Below are 22,492 nucleotides of genomic sequence, written 5' to 3'. Positions count from 1 at the left end.
CCTGATGACGCTGTGCGGCCAGCCAATCACTGTAATGCCACAACCAACATGGCTACGGCATTACAGTGCATGGCAGGCAATCCCTGCATGTTCATTGGCTCTGTAAAGAGCGCCAAACATGCAGGGAGGAGACCCGAGCTCCCGCCGAGCAACCAGGAAATGCTCAGTAAGCGCCGAGCATCTCGAGCAGTGAGATGGGCGAGCGCCGAGCAGTAGCGAACATGCTCGCTCATCACTAATGACAATATGACTGATACCACTGTATAATATACATTTTAATCTCACAGTGAGTGTTGTACATTATATACAGTATATATATATATATATACTGAGGACATGTAAACATGATATTGATGATAATATTTTCCGGAATGATGGTTTTGTTGTGTGAATTCCGCACATCTTTATATCAGATTATCGCTTTGTCCCTTTTTGCGCCTTTTGTCCCTTCAGACATTTCTTGTGTTTCTGGATGATTCTTTTTGAAGCTGCAGGAAGAGAAGAAGAAGAATTTTCCAGTTGGATCAATTCCCACCGCAGCCAATGAGAGCGCAGCGTTTACTTTCCAATGTGAAGATTCCAGAACTGGAAGCTGATTGGTCACTTTGCCCCCTCTCAGTCATTTCTTTAACCCAACGCCATCTATAGTTTTAGAATTTTTTTATTATCTCTTTTCTTAGATATCCCCAGATTCAGACAAGACGAGACCCCGCACCTTTATATCTGCGAGTCTGGGGGGTCCTTGGTGTTAGCGTGTCAGGATGAAGACTCCTGAGCCAAGTGACTGAACGATGAGCAAGACCTGTAGAGCAGGATAACCGCGTCAGTATGGAGCAGACGGGCACAGCATGGCCGGCACAGTATAGCGGGCACAGCATAGTGGGCTCAGCATGGCCGGCACAGCATGATCAACACAGCATGGCCGGCACAGCATAGCGGGCACAGCATAGCGGGCTCAGCATAGTGGGCTCAGCATGGCCGGCACAGCATAGCGGGCACAGAATAGCAGGCGCAGCATGGTCAACACAGCATAGCGAGCACAGCATGGCCGGCACAGCATGGCTGGCACAGCATGGCCGGCACAGTATAGCGGGCACAGCATAGTGGGCTCAGCATGGCCGGCACAGCATGGCCGGCACAGTATAGCAGGCACAGTATAGCGAGCACAGCATGGTCAACACAGCATAGCCGGCACAGCATGGCGAGCACAGCATGGCCGGCACAGCATGGCGAGCACAGCATGGGCGGCACAGCATGGCGAGCACAGCTTGGCCGAAACAGCATGGCGAGCACAGCATGGTGAGCACAGCATGGTGAGCACAGCTTGGCCGAAACAGCATGGCCGGCACAGCATGGTCAACACAGCATAGCCGGCACAGCATAGCCGGCACAGCATAGCGGGTACAGCATGGCTGGCACAGCATGGCGCAGATGCACGGCCGGCACAGCATGGCGCAGACGCACTCACCGGGTTTATACTTGACTCTACCCAGTACAAGGAAAACAGTTCCACCATCATTAGTACCAGAACCACAGCGAGTCCCACCGTGCGGTCACCCTGCAAAAGAAGAGACCCTCATCCAGGATAGACCTGATCCATAGTGGTGTCACCCATGGAAAAACATCTCAGCAGATGACATGAATACTGAGAAATTCTTTATTCTGCAAATTGGTAATACCTCAATTTTTCCTACATGACGTGCGCGTTTCAGGTCGGAGGAATTATTACCAAACATTATTTATCAGCCGCCATTTCCATCCTCACGTGGCTTTCAACCTACCTTCTTTTTGCCCCATGAATGGGGCGAGTTTCTCTGCCGCTTGATGGGATACGTAGATGGAAGCACAGAGTCACGCTGGGGGCAAAATTACCAAGTGTAACCAAAAGAAAATGTCTTCCCCAGTATAGACCCCGATATGTAGAGCTAGCCATGAACAGCCCACAACACCCACTTATACCTGGACTTGTACTCAGTGGTGTCATGTGGGGGTGACCCATGTGCCAAAGTCTAAGGGGCACAATATTTCCCCCTGATCTGTCTCTTATGCCTCCCCCAATGCCAAATGATTGGCGCCTACAAACATGGCTCATTGGAGTTGAGCAGTGAGTGCCCGTCCAGCGGGGCTCATGAAGATCGCTGTAGGCGAGATTAGATCGTCATCGGCTGCTGCACTCTGCATAAGTAGAAACTAGAGATGAGCGACCCCGAAATTTAAAGTTCGGCATTCGTATTGGACAGTCAGTGTCCGGTGCAAAACACCAAACACAGATTTCAACCGGAAGTCCGTTGCAATATTCGAAAAGTCCAACCGGAAGTCCGTTGCAATATTCGAAGTTCCAAGGAAAGTCCATTGTAGAGAGAGAGAGAGAGAATTTTCCATCTCAAAAGTTCAGGGTTCTGGTTAAAGTTCGGGTAAAGTTCTGGTACCCGAACCCAACTTTGAAATAAAGTTCAGGTCGGGTACCAGAACCCGAACTTCAATGTATCCGCTCATCCCTAGTAGCAAACAAAAGAACAAAGTTCAGTATAATGAAGGAGGTTTGGTTTCTGCTTATGCAGAGCGCAGCAGCCGATAAACCCATCTTCACTGCTGCGTTCTGCAAAAGAAGCAGCCGAGAAGACAGAAGATGAGCAGCTAATGATGACCGCAGTGTGAATACTTTTAATTCCTTTATGGATTTACACTTTTTCTAATCCTATTTTAGGGTTAGGTTTAGGACTATGAATTGATTTGGTGTTAGGCTTATGATTAGGATTCGGGATAGGGCCAGGTTAATTAAATGATTACATTATGTATTTACAGTATATCTGTACGTATTATATACATTGAAGCCTGGACCCATCATTCCTTTTAATTATTTTCCTTACTCACATGATTGGAAGCATGAGTGGCGTAAAACACGAGCAATGATCCGCTCAGGTTTGTTGTTATTAGGAAAAACACCTGAAGACAAAAGAAGAGAAGATCAGTGACCCCAGTGATCGCGACAGGTTCCTCGTGAATTTTTGGGACCATGATGGTCACAATGAATGATTAATGATTGATACATCTGTGCATATACAAGTCCACCAGATTATAACGACCCTCAACACGACAAACACCTCCAGTCATCCACTCAGTTCCCCCGACTCACATTATAGATGGAATAGATGAAGTACAACCAAGGATCAACGACCAAGAAGATCAAGACCTGAGCACAAGAAACAAGCCGTGAGATAATACAGAGGCCGTCACGAGAGGTCACCATCAACTGTGCACCTCATATGAATATGTACTTACTAGATCAGCTACAATATCACTGGCCGACCCTGAGGGAAAAAAGAAAACAGTTTATTTCATCAAAAGATCTTCCAAGAAATTACGATACTCCACCAAGTAATCCATCCTCACCACCTCGAAGAAGGAGAAGGAAAAAAACTGTACCAAAAATCCAGCTTTACCTCCTTGAGGAAGTACCATATTCTGCCAAGCATCCATCTTTACCACTTCAAAGAAAGAAGAAACTCCACCAAGAATACAGCATTACCTCCTCGAGGAAGTATCATTCTCTGCCAAGCATCCATACTTACCACCTTTAAGAAGTAAGAAACTCCACCAAGAATCCAGCTTTACCACCTCAAAGAAGTACCATAACCATACTCCACCAAGTTTTCCATCCTTACCTTCTCGAGGAAGTGCCATACACTACCCAGAATCCAACCTTACCTCAAGGAAAACACACTCCACCAAAGATGCAGTCTTACCTCCTCTGAGAAGTACCATACCCCTTTAAGCTATCCAGTCTTACCTCCTCAAGGAAAACACACTCCACCAAGAAACAAACCTTACCTCCTCAAAGATAACACACTCCACCTAGAGTCCAGCCTTACATCTTCGAAGAAGTACCATAATCCATCAATTATTGAATCTTACCTCCTCCAGGAAGTACAATATTCCACCAAGCATCCAATCTTACCTCCTCCAGGAAGTGCCATACTCCACCAAGAATCCAGCCTTTGCTCCTCAATGATAACACACTCCATCATGAGGTCAGTCTTAGACCTGTGACTGGCCTCCTTCATTCATGTTTCGGCCCTACATGACTGTGTGAGTCCAATCAAGGGTCTAAGAATGGAGCAATAAAAGAAAAGATCGAAGAGCTGGGGCAGAGATATTAGAGGAAGCAAGTCAGGAAAGAGGAATATTATGTTGTTTTTTAATTGTCAACCAATTCCCTCTTCTCATGTTAATTGGGTCAGTTTCAGCTTTAACCTAATTTATTCTGACTAAACAATATCTGCTGTCTGTATTTGAGTGAATCTGCCCAAAACTATTTTCAGATGTGCTGATCTGTAATCCTAGTCCACCAAGCAATCAAGCCTTCTCAGTTGAGGGTATACGGTTATCAACCAAGGAATCCAACCTTATCTTCTCAAAGTGTCATACAGTACTCACAAAGCATCCAGCCTTACCTCCTCATTGAAGATCCATGAAATACTCCAAGGATTGAGTCTAACCTCCTCTATGAAACATCCAGCCTTACCTCCTCATTGACGTTCCATGAAATACTCCACCCAGCATGGAGTCTAACCTCCTCTATGAACATCCAGCCTTACCTCCTCATTGACGTTCCATGAAATACTCCAAGCATGGAGTCTAACCTCCTCTATGAAACATCCAGCCTTACCTCCTCATTGAAGATCCATGACATACTCCAAGCATGGAGTCTAACCTCCTCTATGAAACATCCAGCCTTACCTCCTCATTGACGTTCCATGAAATACTCCACCAAGCATTGAGTCTAACCTCCTCTATGAAACATCCAGCCTTACCTCCTCATTGAAGATCCATGAAATACTCCAAGCATTGAGTCTAACCTCCTCTATGAACAACCAGCCTTACCTCCTCATTGAAGATCCATGAAATACTCCAAGCATGGAGTCTAACCTCCTCTATGAAACATCCAGCCTTACCTCCTCATTGAAGATCCATGAAATACTCCAAGCATGGAGTCTAACCTCCTCTATGAAACATCCAGCCTTACCTCCTCATTGAAGATCCATGAAATACTCCACCAAGCATTAAGTCTAACCTCCTATTTGAAACATCCAGCCTTACCTCCTTGTTGAATTTCCGCACTTGACCACAGAGAAAATAGTCCATTCATTGTAGCTCATGCCACCAATATCCCAATAATTACACATTAGGGGTCAATGACCCAAGAAGACATAAAGAAACATCCAATTGAAGGGATCATATCATACGGATACCACAAACGATATCAATATAATTATAGATAGTCGTCAATGGCTGTGTTTTGTAGAGTAGAAGATGGTGGAGATATCACCAGTCTACATTTATCATCCAACCTCATCAAGACCATCCCAACCAACACCTGATACCTTCCAGTTTGTTAAGGACATGGGCATTCATGGAGACAAGACATTCGCGAGTCGTTGAGTTTGGCCATCACCTGAAAATTCCAAACCATGAGCTCAGACCAAAAGCAGCTTTAATGTATGTTTAATAAAGAGCGGACAGGTTCACATGAGATGGATCATTCTCTGATCATCGTCAGTACAAAAATACAATGGAGAATCATGGGTGACTCAACAAGGACTCTGGGAAGAAGATGATTGAAGAAGTTATTGCCCCATTCTGATACTTCTATCGATACTAATCTTAGTGATTCTTATTGATACCCTGTAGGGTGGAGATTTTTGTACAATCACTGGGGAATTATCCACCTACATTGTGGCATCTCATGTCCATGGTTGGATACAGCTATGAACCTTTGGCTATAGGGAAGCAAATAAAGAAGAGACATTTTGTAAAGAATTGTAGTTAACCCCAAAGGTTTTCATGTTGGAGGTCATGGTTGGATGATCATGACCACGATGACGGTCTACTTCTCCGCGCCACGGTCTGTTTCACAATATGAATTCAGTTCGGTGGCGGCCCCATCCCCCCACCACCAGCACCACCGTGTACTCTCTGGACCTACTCCGCACTTATACCTTTGGAGAATAGATTAATTATTGGCTGCACTTTGTCTTTTATCAGCTGATTGTCCTTTTTCTCCTTTGTGGTAAACAGATAGACGCCGCTGGTCATCTGAGCAATGGACGGCTGTTTAGTCAAGATGTTCTGCGCTGCACCGGAGCTGCTGTCATCCATGTCGTCAGCCACAACAATCACATTACTCCTACCTGTAAGGGCGATAGAGATGAATGAGATAAACTAAAAATGGAGAAGAGGGGGGGATATGAGAAGCAGAGGAGACCCCACATTCCTTCTGGCTCACAGCTCCCAAAGACATTGACCCAAGGAGCAAATCTCCTGTCTCCAGGTGTTTTCCGGCCCGGTGTGGCTACATCTTGGATAAAAGGGACCTACTATGTCAGATTTAAAGAAGCCATCAATGGGAAGAAAAAGTTGTCAGACGTCTTCCAAAAACAGTTCCGTACCAGACAAAACCCATGGAGTGGTAGGAAGCTGTTTTTTGGCAAAAAAGTGGATATGTTTTGTCTAATCAAAGATACCCGTTCTATTAAAATGGTCATTGGCTGAGATGACTTTATCACAGATCTACTTTGTCCAACGTAATTGGTCTTTGGCACCATAAATATCTTTCAGACAGGCCGTTGGCTCTGCAACTCTTCAGCTTTGACCGGTAAGATGAAGCAATCATTCACTACCAAAGAGAATGTATGTAATAATGGAGAATCAGAAGAAGAGTCCACCGTTCTCTACTACAAGAGATGAGAAGAGTGGAATCAACTGAGCAGAATCCTGTGAAAGTGGAATATACTAGTAGAAAAAGGTATGTGGGGAAGTTTTTCCAGTGGTGAAGCCTAATGGAAACACCAAGTGAAGTCTAATGGTGATGCTCAGTGCTGAAAACCAAATGTAGATGCCCATTGGTGATGTCTGAAGGACATGCGCAGTGGAGATACCCAGTCAAAATGCCCAGAGACGATGCCCAAGCGACATGCTCAGTGAAGATGTCCAGAGAAGATGCTCAGTGGAGATACTCAGTCAAAATGCCTAAAGGAGATGCTCAGAGAAGATGACCAAGGGACATGCCTAGTGAAGATGCCCAGAGAAGATGACCAAGGGACATGCCCAGTGAAGATGCCCAGAGAAGATGACCAAGGGACATGTCCAGTGAAGATGCCCAGAGAAGATGACCAAGGGACATGCTCAGTGAAGATGTCCAGAGAAGATGCTCAGTGGAGAAACTCAGTCAAAATGCCTAAAGGAGATGCCCAGAGAAGATGACCAAGGGACATGCCCAGTGAAGATGCCCAGAGAAGATGACTAAGGGACATGCCCAGTGAAGATGACCAAGGGACATGTCCAGTGAAGATGCCCAGAGAAGATGACCAAGGGACATGCCCAGAGATAGATGACCAAGGGACGTGACCAGTGAAGATGCCCAGAGAAGATGACTAAGGGACATGTCCAGTGAAGATGACCAAGGGACAGAGAAGATTTCCAGTGGAAATGCCCAGTGAAGATGCCCAGGGAAGTTTCCTAGTGGAGATGCCCAGAGAAGATTCCCAGAGAAGATTCCCAGTGGAGATGCCCAGAGAAGATTCCTAGTGTAGATGCCCAGAGAAGATTCCCAGTGGAGATGCCCAGAGAAGATTCCCAGTGGAGATGCCCAGAGAAGATTCCCAGTGGAGATGCCCAGAGAAGATTCCCAGTGGAGATGCCCAGAGAAGATTCCCAGTGGAGATGCCCAGAGAAGATTCCCAGTGGAGATGCCCAGAGAAGATTCCTAGTGGAGATGCCCAGAGAAGATTCCCAGTGGAGATGCCCAGAGAAGATTCCCAGTGGAGATGCCCAGAGAAGATTCCTAGTGGAGAAGCCCAGAGAAGATTCCCAGAGAAGATTCCCAGTGGAGATGCCCAGAGAAGATTCCCAGTGGCGATGCCCAGTGGAGATGTCCATGCCACCTTAACAAACCCCAGCACTGTATTTGTGAATGAAGAAACCAGAAGCGTGGGCCTGATTGCCTCTGTGATTGGCATCGCGCTTGTATTCCTCTTACCGAGCACCTTTGACATGAAGCTCAGCTCTTCATCGTACAGAGAGTCCGTCACGTTGGTGATGTTGACCCGTCCTCGTGTCTTTGAGTGATACAATATGGCGAACGTGCACTGAGGAACCTGCTGGTTGAACTGATGAGCATTGGAGTTTGTGATACAGAAAGGTACTACTCTCCCCACTCTGCTCAGCATGGAGGTCAGCCAGGAGTACTCTTCCGGTGAATTCCGGGAGAATATCCCGATCACCGCTCTGCTCTGGGGGCCGGGAACAGGATCCTGGAATAAAACGGGAAAACTCAAGATGAACCAATGTGCTCTGGAGAAATAGTGAAAAGGAATCAGATATTCCATAGTTGGGGGCTGGGAGTAGAGCGAACACCCAGGGAGATGGCTGATCAGTAACAAAGAGTAAAGTCCATGTGGTGACCACAAAGTCAGTACCATCTGAGTTGAGGTTTGTTACTAGCCATGATCTCAATATGTTCACTTTGGTTCTGGGTCCCTCCAATTCCACTTCAGTCATGTCCTTCTTCTGAGCTGTTCGTGAAGGGACTGGCTTATTACTCATTTCAGTATCTAAGCCAGCCCCCTTCCGTCTGTGTATTGGTTGTGGTGCTTTTGAAGGTAATCTGGTGTTCCTGGTGAAAGAGTGGTGGACTGTACTGTCGCGTTCCTACCCCTGAAATCACCAATCACATTAGAAGATAGTGTGAATAAGGGTATGCGATATATTATATATATATATATATATACACAGTACAGACCAAAAGTTTGGACACACCTTCTCATTTAAAGATTTTTCTGTATTTTCTTGACTATGAAAATTGTACATTCACACTGAAGGCATCAAAACTATGAATTACCACATGTGGAATTATATACTTAACAAAAAAGTGTGAAACAACTGAAAATATGTCTTATATTCTAGGGTCTTCACAGTAGCCCCCTTTTGCTTTGATGACTGCTTTGCACACTCTTGGCATTCTCTTGATGAGCTTCAAGAGGTAGTCACCGGAAATGGTCTTCCAACAATCTTGAAGGAGTTCCCAGAGATGATTAGCACTTGTTGGCCCTTTTGCCTTCACTCTGCGGTCCAGCTCACCCCAAACCATCTCCATTGGGTTCAGGTCTGGTGACTGTGGAGACCAGGTCATCTGGTGTAGCCCCCCATCACTCTCCTTCTTGGTCAAATAGCCCTTACACAGCCTGGAGGTGTGTTTGGGGTCATTGTCCTGTTGAAAATAAATGATGGTCCAACTAAACGCAAACCGGATGGAATAGCATGCCGCTGCAAGATGCTGTGGTAGCCATGCTGGTTCAGTATGCCTTCAATTTTGAATAAATCCCCAACAGTGTCACCAGCAAAGCCCCCCCACACCATCACACCTCCTCCTCCATGCTTCACGGGGGGAACCAGGCATGTAGAGTCCATCCGTTCACCTTTTCTGCGTCGCACAAAGACACGGTGGTTGGAACCAAAGATCTCAAATTTGGACTCATCAGACCAAAGCACAGATTTCCACTGGTCTAATGTCCATTCCTTGTGTTCTTTAGCCCAAACAAGTCTCTTCTGCTTGTTGCCAGTCCTTAGCAGTGGTTTCCTAGCAGCTATTTTACCATGAAGGCCTGCTGCACAAAGTCTCCTCTCAACAGTTGTTGTAGAGATGTGTCTGCTGCTAGAACTCTGTGTGGCATTGACCTGGTCTCTAATCTGAGCTGCTGTTAACCTGCGATTTCTGAGGTTGGTGACTCGGATAAACTTATCCTCAGAAGCAGAGGTGACTCTTGGTCTTCCTTTCCTGGGGCGGTCCTCATGTGAGCCAGTTTCTTTGTAGCGCTTGATGGTTTTTGCAACTGCACTTGGGGACACTTTCAAAGTTTGCCCAATTTTTCAGACTGACTGACCTTCATTTCTTAAAGTAATGATGGCCACTCGTTTTATTTTACTTAGCTGTTTTTTCTTGCCATAATACAAATTCTAACAGTCTATTCAGTAGGACTATCAGCTGTGTATCCACCAGACTTCTGCACAACACAACTGATGGTCCCAACCTCATTTATAAGGCAAGAAATCCCACTTATTAAACCTGACAGGGCACACCTGTGAAGTGAAGACCATTTCCGGTGACTACCTCTTGAAGCTCATCAAGAGAATGCCAAGAGTGAGCAAAGCAGTCATCAAAGCAAAAGGTGGCTACTTTGAAGAACCTAGAATATAAGACATATTTTCAGTGGTTTCACACTTTTTTGTTAAGTATATAATTCCACATGTGTTAATTCATAGTTTTGATGCCTTCAGTGTGAATGGACAATTTTCATAGTCATGAAAATACAGGAAAATCTTTAAATGAGAAGGTGTGTCCAAACTTTTGGTCTGTACTGATATATATATATATATATATATATATATATATATATATATATATATATATATATATATATATATATATATATATATATATATATATATATTGATATGCTAATGTGTAATGCATAAGTAATGTGCAGTAAGGTTTAGTATACAGTGCAGGATGAACATAGGATAGATAGTGACTATAGAGTAAGCATTGTATGTGTAATATGTTTAATGCTTAGAGTGTGATAAGTATCATTTGTACAATATTCATAGTAGGCAACAGGAACTCTCTATATACACAGTTAAAGTTTGGGACTAGCCCATAGTGGGAAGGACAAGCCCCAGTAAAAAGAGAACTGTTTCTTGGTAGGGTTTAGATGTGAAGTACAGTAACCAAGGTCAAGTTCATGTGCAGGGGGCTGCTGGCATCAGCAAGGACCTATTGTTCGGGGCAGTGGGAGGCCTTACTGGAATCCCTTACAGATACTCCTGCAACGTCCGGAGCTCAAGGCTTTGTACAGGTGCTATGAAGAGTGTCTTATCCTCTGGCGTACAGGGGACGATGGAGGTGCAACTGTGTGAAGGTAAGGTAACGGATCCCAGGTGCACTGCGGGACTGGACAGGAGATCCCAAGGGCTGACAGAAATGGCAAATGTGGGGATAGTCCAGGAGGAACGGAGAGTCCAGGAGGAAGGGAGAGTCCAGGAGGAACAGAGAGTCCAGGAGGAACAGAGAGTCCAGGAGGAACGGAGAGTCCAGGAGGAACAGATAGCCAAGGAGGAACAGAGAGTCCAGGAGGAACAGAGAGTCCAGGAGGAACAGAGAGTCCAGGAGGAACAGAGAGTCCAGGAGGAACAGAGAGTCCAGGAGGAACGGAGAGTCCAGGAGGAACGGAGAGTCCAGGAGGAACAGATAGCCAAGGAGGAAGAGAGAGTCCAGGAGGAAGAGAGAGTCCAGGAGGAAGAGAGAGTCCAGGAGGAAGAGAGAGTCCAGGAGGAAGAGAGAGTCCAGGAGGAACAGAGAGTCCAGGAGGAACAGAGAGTCCAGGAGGAACAGAGAGTCCAGGAGGAACAGAGAGTCCAGGAGGAACAGAGAGTCCAGGAGGAACAGAGAGTCCAGGAGGAACAGAGAGTCCAGGAGGAACAGAGAGTCCAGGAGGAACAGAGAGTCCAGGAGGAACAGAGAGTCCAGGAGGAACAGAGAGTCCAGGAGGAACGGAGAGTCCAGGAGGAACGGAGAGTCCAGGAGGAACAGAGAGTCCAGGAGGAACGGAGAGTCCAGGAGGAACGGAGAGTCCAGGAGGAACGGAGAGTCCAGGAGGAACAGATAGCCAAGGAGGAAGAGAGAGTCCAGGAGGAAGAGAGAGTCCAGGAGGAACGGAGAGTCCAGGAGGAACGGAGAGTCCAGGAGGAACGGAGAGTCCAGGAGGAACGGAGAGTCCAGGAGGAGCGGATATTCGGGGGGGGGTCAGCAATGCTGCTGCATGATGTGAGGTTGAGGGGGCCGCACTCAATTGATCGCAGTCAGCTATCCCTACCATCCCCCGCATAGTAACATACTCGGCACTGCCGCTCTTACATGTGATCTCATTGAGGAGAGGGGGGTACAAGTATCTGTGCAAATTGGACGAATGATTTTGTCACGGCGGCCAACAATCTGAGGTGTATGGGGGGGGGGGGGTGTCCTAATTTTACCTGGATGGCGAATATCAGGGGAAAGAAGTGTTGTGTATGGGGGTCAGTAGAAAGTGATGGATTGTCTCCAAATATCTGCTCGATCCCTTTCTGTCCATCAAAATCTCATGTAGGAAGACAGTTAGGGAACCCCAAAAATGGACGGGCGGTGTAGGGTATGGCTGTCTATATCATGAGTATGGCCACAAGTGTTCACCATGTGTCTCCCACACTCGTCAACCTCCTCACTGTCACCGTCGTCAGTCCACCCTCACTGTCAGATGCCCAACCTTTTCACAGTCAGACTATTCAACCCCCTCACCTCCACATTCGTCGGTCTCCTCGCCGTCACAATCCTTGGTCCTCCTAACTGTTGAACTTGTCGGTCCCCCTAACCGCCACAGTTATGGACCTCCCTCATCGTCAGTTGTCGGTCCACTCACCGTCACAGTCGTTGGCCTCCTTATTGTCACACTCATCTGTCCCCTCACTGTCAGTCAATAGCCCCCGTTATCACCACAGTCATCAGTCATCCTCACCGCCACAGTTGTTGACCCCCTCAATATCTCACTTCTCCATCCTCCCCAACGTTATACTCGTCCACGCTTCTCACCATCAAACTCATCCAACTTTCTCACCGTCACATTCGTCAGCTCATTGCTCACTTCGCGCTTGTCATCTCCGCGGCCCCATAGATATGATTTACAGACACAGATCCCGGTGAAGGTGGATGGAGGAACGAGGACGACCTTCAAGAGGAAACATGAGCGAGTAGACCGTTATTACAGAGCCGGAGATTATATGTAACACGGCTTGGTCAGATCTGTGTCTCATACTCACCACGGAAAACAGAGAAGCGTGAAGACTGAACTGAAGGAGAAACATCTGAGTGACCATCACACCCAACACCGAGGCCACCTGCAGGATCCACGAGGTCTGCAACCGAGAAAGGAGAAAGTTATCAGCCTTGGAGTAACGCAGCGTCACCTGGCCGCACATGGTGGGAATGGGGTGGTTAAGAGTCACATCATCCTCCTGTGTTATGCAGCAGGAGACTCAGGATGAGCAGAGCTCCAGATGCCGGAGGCCCCGATGTGTCAGCTGTGACCGGCCACTCACCATCCTGATCAGGATCCAGCACGAGAGAAGAGAACCTTTCACGATGACTGTGATGATGACCAACATCTAGAAGGAAACAATCAGCAATCAACATCCGCAGGAAGAGATGAGAAATCCGACCTGACCTCAGTGCGGGGGGACACTGAGAAGACCCAGAGATTAGACCAGGTCCCCCTAAATTATCAGTCACCCTGTAGTGTGCTCATTGGTGTCAGACATGGGGCCGGAAGCATCCTCTGCTCCTCTGGGGCGGGTCTGACCCCGAGCGCACCATGATGTCATCATTACCCAAAACACCAAAGTAATATTTACCGAAAACAGCAAGGAGGTGTCATAGCTGGAGAAGGAGGTCCACAGGGGAACGAGCACAACACCGAAGATCTGAGAGGTCAACATAAGAAGGTAAAAATACTAAGAATTATAGAAATACTACTACTGCCATTACTAATAATACAGATACTACTATCACTAATACCACTATTACTAAGAAAATAAATACTACAACTATCACTAATATCAAAAATAATAATACTAAGTATAGAAATGTTACCACTATCACTATTACCACCTATAATATAAATTCTACTATTAATACTACCACTAATACCAATAACAGAAATACGATCACTAATAATACAATTCTATCACTATCATTATCTATACTATCATCAATAATACTAATAATATAACTACTACTACTACCAATAATACTAATAATATAAATACTACTACCACCAATAATACTAATAATATAAATACTACTACCACCAATAATACTAATAATATAAATACTACTACCACCAATAATACTAATAATATAAATACTACTACTATCACCAATAATACTAATAATATAAATACTACTACCACAAATAATACTAATAATATAAATACTACTACCACCAATAATACTAATAATATAACTACTACTACCACCAATAATACTAATAATATAAATACTACTACCACCAATAATACTAATAATATAACTACTACTACCACCAATAATACTAATAATATAAATACTACTACCACCAATAATACTAATAATATAACTACTACTACCACCAATAATACTAATAATATTACTACTACCACCAATAATACTAATAATATAAATACTACTACAACCAATAATACTAATATAAATACTACTACTACCACCAATAATACTAATAATATAAATACTACTACAACCAATAATACTAATATAAATACTACTACTACCACCAATAATACTAATAATATAACTACTACTACCACCAATAATACTAATAATATAACTACTACTACCACCAATAATACTAATAATATAACTACTACTACCACCAATAATACTAATAATATAAATACTACTACAACCAATAATACTAATATAAATACTACTACTACCACCAATAATACTAATAATATACATACTACTACTACCACCAATAATACTAATAATATAAATACTACTACTACCACCAATAATACTAATAATAGAACTACTACTACCACCAATAATACTAATAATAGAAATACTACTACTACCACCAATAATACTAATAATATACATACTACTACTACCACCAATAATACTAATAATATAAATACTACTACTACCACCAATAATACTAATAATAGAACTACTACTACCACCAATAATACTAATAATATAAATACTACTACCACCAATAATACTAATAATATAAATACTACTACTACCACCAATAATACTACTAATATAAATACTACTACTACCACCAATAATACTAATAATATAAATACTACTACTACCACCAATAATACTAATAATATAAATACTACTACTACCACCAATAATACTAATAATATAAATACTACTACTACCACCAATAATACTAATAATATAAATACTACTACTACCACCAATAATACTAATAATATAAATACTACTACTACCACCAATAATACTAATAATATAAATACTACTACTACCACCAATAATACTAATAATATAAATACTACTACTACCACCAATAATACTAATAATATAAATACTACTACCACCAATAATACTACTAATATAAATACTACTACTACCACCAATAATACTAATAATATAAATACTACTACTACCACCAATAATACTAATAATATAAATACTACTACTACCACCAATAATACTAATAATATAAATACTACTACTACCACCAATAATACTAATAATATAAATACTACTACTACCACCAATAATACTAATAATATAAATACTACTACCACCAATAATACTAATAATATAAATACTACTACTACCACCAATAATACTAATAATAGAAATACTACTACTACCACCAATAATACTAATAATATAAATACTACTACCACCAATAATACTAATAATATAAATACTACTACTACCACCAATAATACTAATAATATAAATACTACTACTACCACCAATAATACTAATAATATAAATACTACTACTACCACCAATAATACTAATAATATAAATACTACTACCACCAATAATACTAATAATATAAATACTACTACTACCACCAATAATACTAATAATATAAATACTACTACTACCACCAATAATACTAATAATATAAATACTACTACCACCAATAATACTAATAATATAAATACTACTACTACCACCAATAATACTAATAATATAAATACTACTACTACCACCAATAATACTAATAATATAAATACTACTACTACCACCAATAATACTAATAATATAAATACTACTACTACCACCAATAATACTAATAATATAAATACTACGATCACTACTACCACCACTCATAATAGAAATACCACTAGTATTATCACTATTGCTGACACTAATGCGGACAATAGAAATACTCCTAGTACTGATTACTTCTATTGTTCGCATTAGTGTTAGCAATAGTAATGATAAGTGTCATAGAAAATATTAAGAGTCTCTCTCTCCCTCTCAAATCCCTCTCACTCTTCCCCCCTCCTCTATACCATTTGTCAAAGGAGCAAGAGCTTGCAATCTAGACCGCTGGCTCTATGCAAAAAGAAGTACACAAAAGAGGTGGCAAACTCAATTATCCAGTCTAATTACCATACAAATGTAGCCCCTAGTAGAAGAGACCTGTGATGATTAGACACTTGGCTAAATAGGAAACCGCTCATTAAGCCTGAAAGGAAAACTACATCACCCCACACAATAACCAGTACATCCCCATTTGCATATGTGTTCAATCTGCAGGCACCGACACAAAATATGGAATATCGAAAGTTCTATAATTCCAATCAGGATGGGACACATTTTTAGTGGCGGGGTCAGCTAAGGAACAATACGCATATTTTCCGTATCTGTACGCCCCGCCGGGGAGCTATAATGCAAAAGTTCCAAAATGGAGAGCAGCCATGTCATATCTGGTCTCTACAGAAAGGTAAATTCACAATAAAAAATTTGGTATCACTTGCGAACTTCTGTGATCAACCAGCGAGACGTTATCGCAGAAATTAGAGATTTTAATAAAACCATGAAGTGCGGAGACCAGCCCAAGTGAGGTCATCACAGGGGAGTGTGTGGGCATGGCCCCTCTTCGACATAAAAGATACAGCTGAAGATGGGCCCACACTCATTCCGGGAGATATATATCTTGTAAGCATGGGTCCCGTTTGATAACGGTCCATTGGAGCGCCTCCCCTCCAGCTAAATTGAATCATCTCTGCGATCTGTCTAGTAAGTTCTTCTATTCATCCCTTTTATTTTGGTGTAACTGTATATTCTGTACTGTATTGCACCCCTTTGTAAAACCTTTTGTATATTTTTCATAAACACTGCCTCCCTTTGGATTAAATATAAAATGTAATAGCTCTGTTTCTTCTGTCCTCTAATCGTTCCTCCCCCGAAGCCATATATGCTACCCATAAGGCGTTCAATCGGCCAGAACTGATTGATGGTGGCAGCGAATAATCTTAATTGGGTTATAATGAAGCTGGCAGTGATCGTACGGGGCGTATACACATATTCCATGAGTTGGAATTCGGAGGTGTGTACGCCATACGCTCACTGCTCGCTTGCCGATAACTACGTAGTGAGTAATCAGGATCGTGCGTGTGATGAATCCCTGACAAATTGGTGGCAGCGGTGAGATATTGTATGATCTCGCCAGTGTTGTTCCTGACAATAAGTAATAAGTAACTAACACTCATATTAATGATAGAAATATAACAAATGCTGTTATCACGGACACCAATAATGAGAACAGACACTTACAAACGTCAGGGGGACGGGGCCGAACTTTACTGCAAAAAAAGATAAATAAAATCACTGATTATTATCATAATTATCTACTGACCCCATTACCCATCATCCTCGCCTCATCAGGAGGTCGGCTGCTCGGATCTCCATTCTTACCTCTCCCAATCTGATCTGCAAGAGCGTCCATGCTGCTGTGCGGATCTACTGCAACCAATCTGTAAGACAAGCAAACAACCGGACGGCATTATAAGACACAATGTAACCTCAAAATAGTGACTGCAGCTCTGGTGGTGACTGGAGGATAAGACACTATGTAACAGCAAAATAGTGACTGCAGCTCTGGTGGTGACTGGAGGATAAGACACGATGTAACAGCAGAATAGTGACTGTAGGTCTGGAGGATAAGACACGATGTAACAGCAGAATAGTGACTGCAGCTCTGGAGGTGACTGGAGGATAAGACACGATGTAACAGCAGAATAGTGACTGCAGCTCTGGAGGTGACTGGAGGATAAGACACAATGTAACAGCAAAATAGTGACTGCAGCTCTGGAGGTGACAGGAGGATAAGACATGATGTAACATGAAAATAGTGATTGCAGCTCTGGAGGTGACTGGAGGATAAGATACGATGTAACAGCAGAATAGTGAGTGCAGCTCTGGAGGTGACTGGAGAATAAGACACAATGTAACAGCAGAATAGTGACTGCAGGTCTGGAGGTGACTGGAGGATAAGACACGATGTAACAGCAGAATAGTGACTGCAGGTCTGGAGGTGACTGGAGGATAAGACATGATGTAACAGCAGAATAGTGACTGCAGCTCTGGAGGTGACTGGAGGATAAGACACGATGTAACAGTAGAATAGTGACTGTAGCTCTGGAGGTGACTGGAGGATAAGACATGATGTAACAGCAGAATAGTGACTGCAGCTCTGGAGGTGAGTGGAGGATAAGACACGATTTAACAGCAGAATAGTGACTGCAGCTCTGGAGGTGACTGGAGGATAAGACACGATTTAACAGCAGACTAGTGAGTGCAGCTCTGGAGGTGAGTCGAGGATAAGACATGATGTAACAGCAGAATAGTGAGTGCAGCTCTGGAGGTGAGTGAAGGATAAGACACGATGTAACATCAGAATAGTGACCGCAGCTCTGGAGGTGACTGGAGAATAAGACACGATGTAACAGCAGAATAGTGAGTGCAGCTCTGGAGTATAAGAAATGTTATAATGCTTGCACATGGCTGTCCCTGCGGTCTCTTCCTGTAGCAGGAAATAGCGGAGAGTAAAGCGGAGACAGAAAATCCGAACTGTTACATTTATACAACGTTTACTAATATTGGTAACTATTGTATCATCCACATTCTGAGGGGGCGGAGCTCGGGCTGCAGGACCCCCGTGCCAGGGCTGAGGGGCATCTGAGGGGGGGAACAATCATAATAATACATATCATATAGAGAAGAGAGGGGACGTCCGGGAGTCTCTGTCTCTCCTCTAGTTCTTCTCTCTCCCCCTTTTTCTGTTCCTCTGTCTCTTCCCTCTTCTCTCTGTTCTCTTGCTATTATTTTCTCCCTTCCTTTCAGTCCTCCGCCTCTTCTCTCTTTCTTTCTCTGTCTCTCTCCTTCCTTTTCTTTCTCTTGTAAGGTCTCTGTCTCCTCTACTTCGGGGTCCATACCTCCTTACCTTGTTTTCTCTCCTGCAGTCTCTGATGACTCTTGTACATTAACCCCTTTTACTCTGCAGACTTGATATAAGAGTCATAGTGAAAGTGAAAGGAGAGGAAAGGCTGGGGGAGGGGAGGATCACACCCATCCTCTCCCCCGCCTGCAACCTGCTGGACTACTCTCCAGCCGACAACCCAACCCATCCAATATCACACATCACTGGACAGTAACTCCCATCATCCAGAGGAGGAGCAGCCGATTAGTGATATAATCTACAATCTATTACTCCCTGTTATCAGCCATTACTGGGGGAGGTGACTGTAGGACAGGAGACTACAATCTATTACTCCCTGTTATCAGCCATTACTGGGGGGACGGGGGACTGTAGGACAGGAGACTACAATCTATTACTCCCTGTTATCAGCCATCAGTTTCTCCCTGCTGAAAGTAGCACCTGCCTCCTGAGCTCCAGCACTTCCAGGAGGAGGGTCGTCGTCTGCGTCTCTTCTCCCCAGGGAGAGGCAGGCTTACTGGGAGGCCGGCATGGCTTCCCAGCCTCCTATCCCCCGGTCTATGCCGGCGGGGGACAAGGAGCCACAACAACCGGCCCAGGAGGGAGTGAGGAGATCAGGAAGGGTGAAGAAGAACATACCCACCTACTCCAACCCCGAGACTGTTCACCGCCCGCCCAGAGAGGGAGACCGGGGCACCCCAGGCCCCAGGAACAAGAGCCCAGCAAGATCCTGGGGGGAGATGAGCTTCCGCGAGTCCACAAGTTCCTTCTCCTCCCGAGTGGTCGCCATGCTGCGAGAATACAAGGACGCCGGTGACTCGCCCCCAGGGCCGTGGGGTACTCAGCAGCCGGGCCTTATGGCTGCTTGCAGGGGGGAATATCATGGTGGCTGGCCCGGTCAGTGACCCAGGGCGGTCAGTATAAAAAGGGGATATAATAGGGGATTTTTCGTGACGCCACCTGTGGTGCCTGGTGAGGATCACCAGCGCTGCTGCAGTCCTCTGAGGCAGATGTTAGGGCAGCTTGAGATGGTACGGCTCCCCACAGGTGGAGCAGGCCTCAGGGCAGTGTAAAACGATGCAGGTTGTGCTGGGCGTTGTGGTGCAGGGAGAGAACGATGGTGCAGCAGGAGTAACAGACAGGGGATTTGCTTCATTACCTTTACTGGTACAGCTGGTGGTACGGTCCAGGGTACTCCAGGTGAAGGGCGCACTTTTGGACTTCTCCCCAGGGAGCGGGTATAAGGCCTCCTGATCCGTGTCTGTCTCTGCGTATGCTCCTGGCCAGCCTGCAACTGGGCCTAACTTATGTGTCCTGCTTTTACTTCACCTGTTGCTCTGAAGTAGGACCTCCGGTTGGTAACCACTTTCCCTGGACGTCGGGGCCTTTGTGGTTCCTGGTCCTGTGTGTGTCTAGCTTCAGGTTTGCCAGGGACTTGTAGTCCTCCTGGGATTCCGGTTATCCCTACTGGGTATGAGTCCCTGTAGGCGCGGACCCGGTGTCCGGTAAATATAACGGGGTGAGCTTACTGTGCTCCTCTGCCCCCTTGCTTTCACTCTCCTTTTGTCCTCGCTGTCAGCCACACTCGGGGCCCTCACTACTCGGCAGCTGTCGTGCTGCATCTTCACTACTCTCTGAGCGTCGGCACGCTCTCAGACATCCTCTGTCTGACTACAGGCTAAACTGAACTGCAGACTAAAGGTTACTGATCTCAGCTGCAGCCTGGCTCCACCTTCCCTTTATATATCCCTATCAGGGCTCCCTCTGCTGGTATGAGGTGGAAGTTGGAGGTGTGTGAATGTAGTGAGGGCCTCTTGTGGAGAAATCCATCCATGCACCCTTCTGGGTTCTGTGGCACCAATGCGCAGCAGGGTGCCACACCGGCAAAGCACTAACCCAGCTGAAAGAGGAGCTGCGGGAGGCCCGGGTCCTGAACACCCGGGCGTCAAACAAGGAGAGACCCGTGACCTCCCAGATGTTTCAAGACCTCAGAGACGAGGTGGTCAGGTTAGTGCTCCTCCGGGAGGGGATTAAGAAAAGCGAAGGTCCCTTCCTGGAGAGGTTTAAGAACCAGCGGCGGTTCTCAGAAATGAAGGGATTAAACACCTCAGGAGAACCGCCAGCTGGCGTCCTTAGTGAAGAGGAGGAGGAGGATGAAGAGGTGACTGGAGTCCCAGGTGCTGGAGCCAGTGAGGGGCAGAGCCGGAGTTCCAGTGGTCTCCCTGCAAGGCAGAGGACTCCCACAGCAGAGGCTGGAGTGTCGGGTGAGGAAGAGGAGTAGGAAGGTGGATTGCTGAGGGAGATCTGACTGCTGGAGTCTCCTGTGGACCTGACTAAATTTTCTTTTGGTGAGGACGAACCAGTGGAGGAGACCAAGAAGAGGAAAAAGAAGACCGGAGGAGCCGCACAGGAGGTGGTGAGTTACAAGTATGTACCAATGTCTGATGTTGGGCCTGCCACCTCCTGTGTAAACCCCACCAAACCTAAAGGCACGGGCTCTGCAGTGGGCTCGAGGCAGAGGCAAGGTGGGGAGAGGAGAAGGACGTCCGGCGATGCTGCCATCTGTGCGGGGAAAAGTGCAGGGGGCGAGGCTGTGGAGGTACTCACAGCGCCGGACATAGGAAGTTCTGTGGAGTTTCCCTCCCTGCCCTCTGCGGCTAAGCCGGTTATCACCGGGGCCGGAGAGGCCGGGAGGGATGTGAAAAAAACACCTGTGAGGAACACTGGGCGCACTGCTGCGACAGGGGGGCAGTGTGCCCCAGCGCCCAAAAAGGACACCAAGGCCCCAAAATCTGTGGGTGCAGGGCGGGCAGCGGTGCCCAGGAAACAGTCTGCACAGAACAAGGACCAAAATGCTGCAGTAGGGGGGCGGGGAGCTCCAGGAGAGGACCAGCAGAAAGCCAGCACCAACCAAAAGAAAACGGGTGTGGTGGTGCAGGGAAAGGAGTCTCTGGAAGTGCTCCCCTCCCCCAGCCCAGCAGGTGTGAGTGCAGAGACACCAGACACAAGGGAAGAAGGAATGGAGGTGACTGTGGAAGGTGCAGAGAACAGAGGAGAAAATGGTGGTAATGGGGTGACAAGTAAAGGGAATGGAAGTAGTGGTGCAGTGAATGGTGGGAGTAGTGGTGAGAGTAGTAGTGGAGTGAATGATGGGGGTAGTGGTGGAGTGAATGATGGGAGTAGTGGTGCTGCAAATGGTGGGAGCAATGATGCAGCAAATGGTGGGAGCAGTGATGCAGCAAATGGTGGGAGTAGTAGTGGAGTGAATGATGGGAATAGTGGTGCAGCAAATGGTGGGAGTAGTAGTGGTGTGAATGATGGGAGTAGTGGTGCAGCAAATGGTGGGAGTAGTAGTGGAGTGAATGATGGGAGCAGTACTGGTGTTGGTGGGGGGGGAGTAGGCG

The 22,492-nt window shown here is 45.4% G+C and overlaps 1 protein-coding gene across 3 annotated transcripts; it reads right to left on the bottom strand.

Moving 5' to 3' along the window:
• Positions 1 to 251: 251 nt before the first annotated feature.
• LOC141162658 (uncharacterized) lies at positions 252 to 19,275 on the bottom strand. 3 transcript variants are annotated; one of them, XM_073648991.1, is made up of 16 exons: positions 19,095 to 19,275; positions 17,567 to 17,625; positions 17,426 to 17,454; positions 13,498 to 13,566; positions 13,186 to 13,251; positions 12,907 to 13,002; positions 12,732 to 12,815; positions 8,039 to 8,312; positions 6,000 to 6,191; positions 3,283 to 3,311; positions 3,137 to 3,193; positions 2,875 to 2,946; positions 1,782 to 1,856; positions 1,469 to 1,558; positions 716 to 802; positions 252 to 488 (listed from the first exon to the last, which is right to left on the bottom strand). In XM_073648991.1, exons 2-15 carry the CDS (start codon positions 17,595 to 17,597, stop codon positions 749 to 751), a joined length of 1,218 nt encoding a protein of 405 aa, XP_073505092.1. In that variant the 5' UTR covers positions 17,598 to 17,625; positions 19,095 to 19,275; the 3' UTR covers positions 252 to 488; positions 716 to 748. The 3 variants fall into 3 exon arrangements, with proteins under 3 accessions (XP_073505092.1, XP_073505091.1, XP_073505093.1); XM_073648990.1 differs by having other exon boundaries at positions 12,705 to 12,815; positions 19,095 to 19,274; XM_073648992.1 differs by lacking the exon at positions 1,782 to 1,856 and having other exon boundaries at positions 12,705 to 12,815; positions 19,095 to 19,274.
• Between the last annotated feature and the right edge of the window lie 3,217 nt (positions 19,276 to 22,492).

The sequence above is a fragment of the Phyllobates terribilis genome, unplaced genomic scaffold (genome assembly GCF_046119375.1).
Source record: "Phyllobates terribilis strain yellow unplaced genomic scaffold, ASM4611937v1 Scaffold_9__5_contigs__length_417890890, whole genome shotgun sequence".
NCBI lineage: Eukaryota > Metazoa > Chordata > Amphibia > Anura > Dendrobatidae > Phyllobates > Phyllobates terribilis.
Note: the sequence above shows the minus strand (reverse complement) of the source record. Positions and strands in the feature narration are given on the sequence as shown.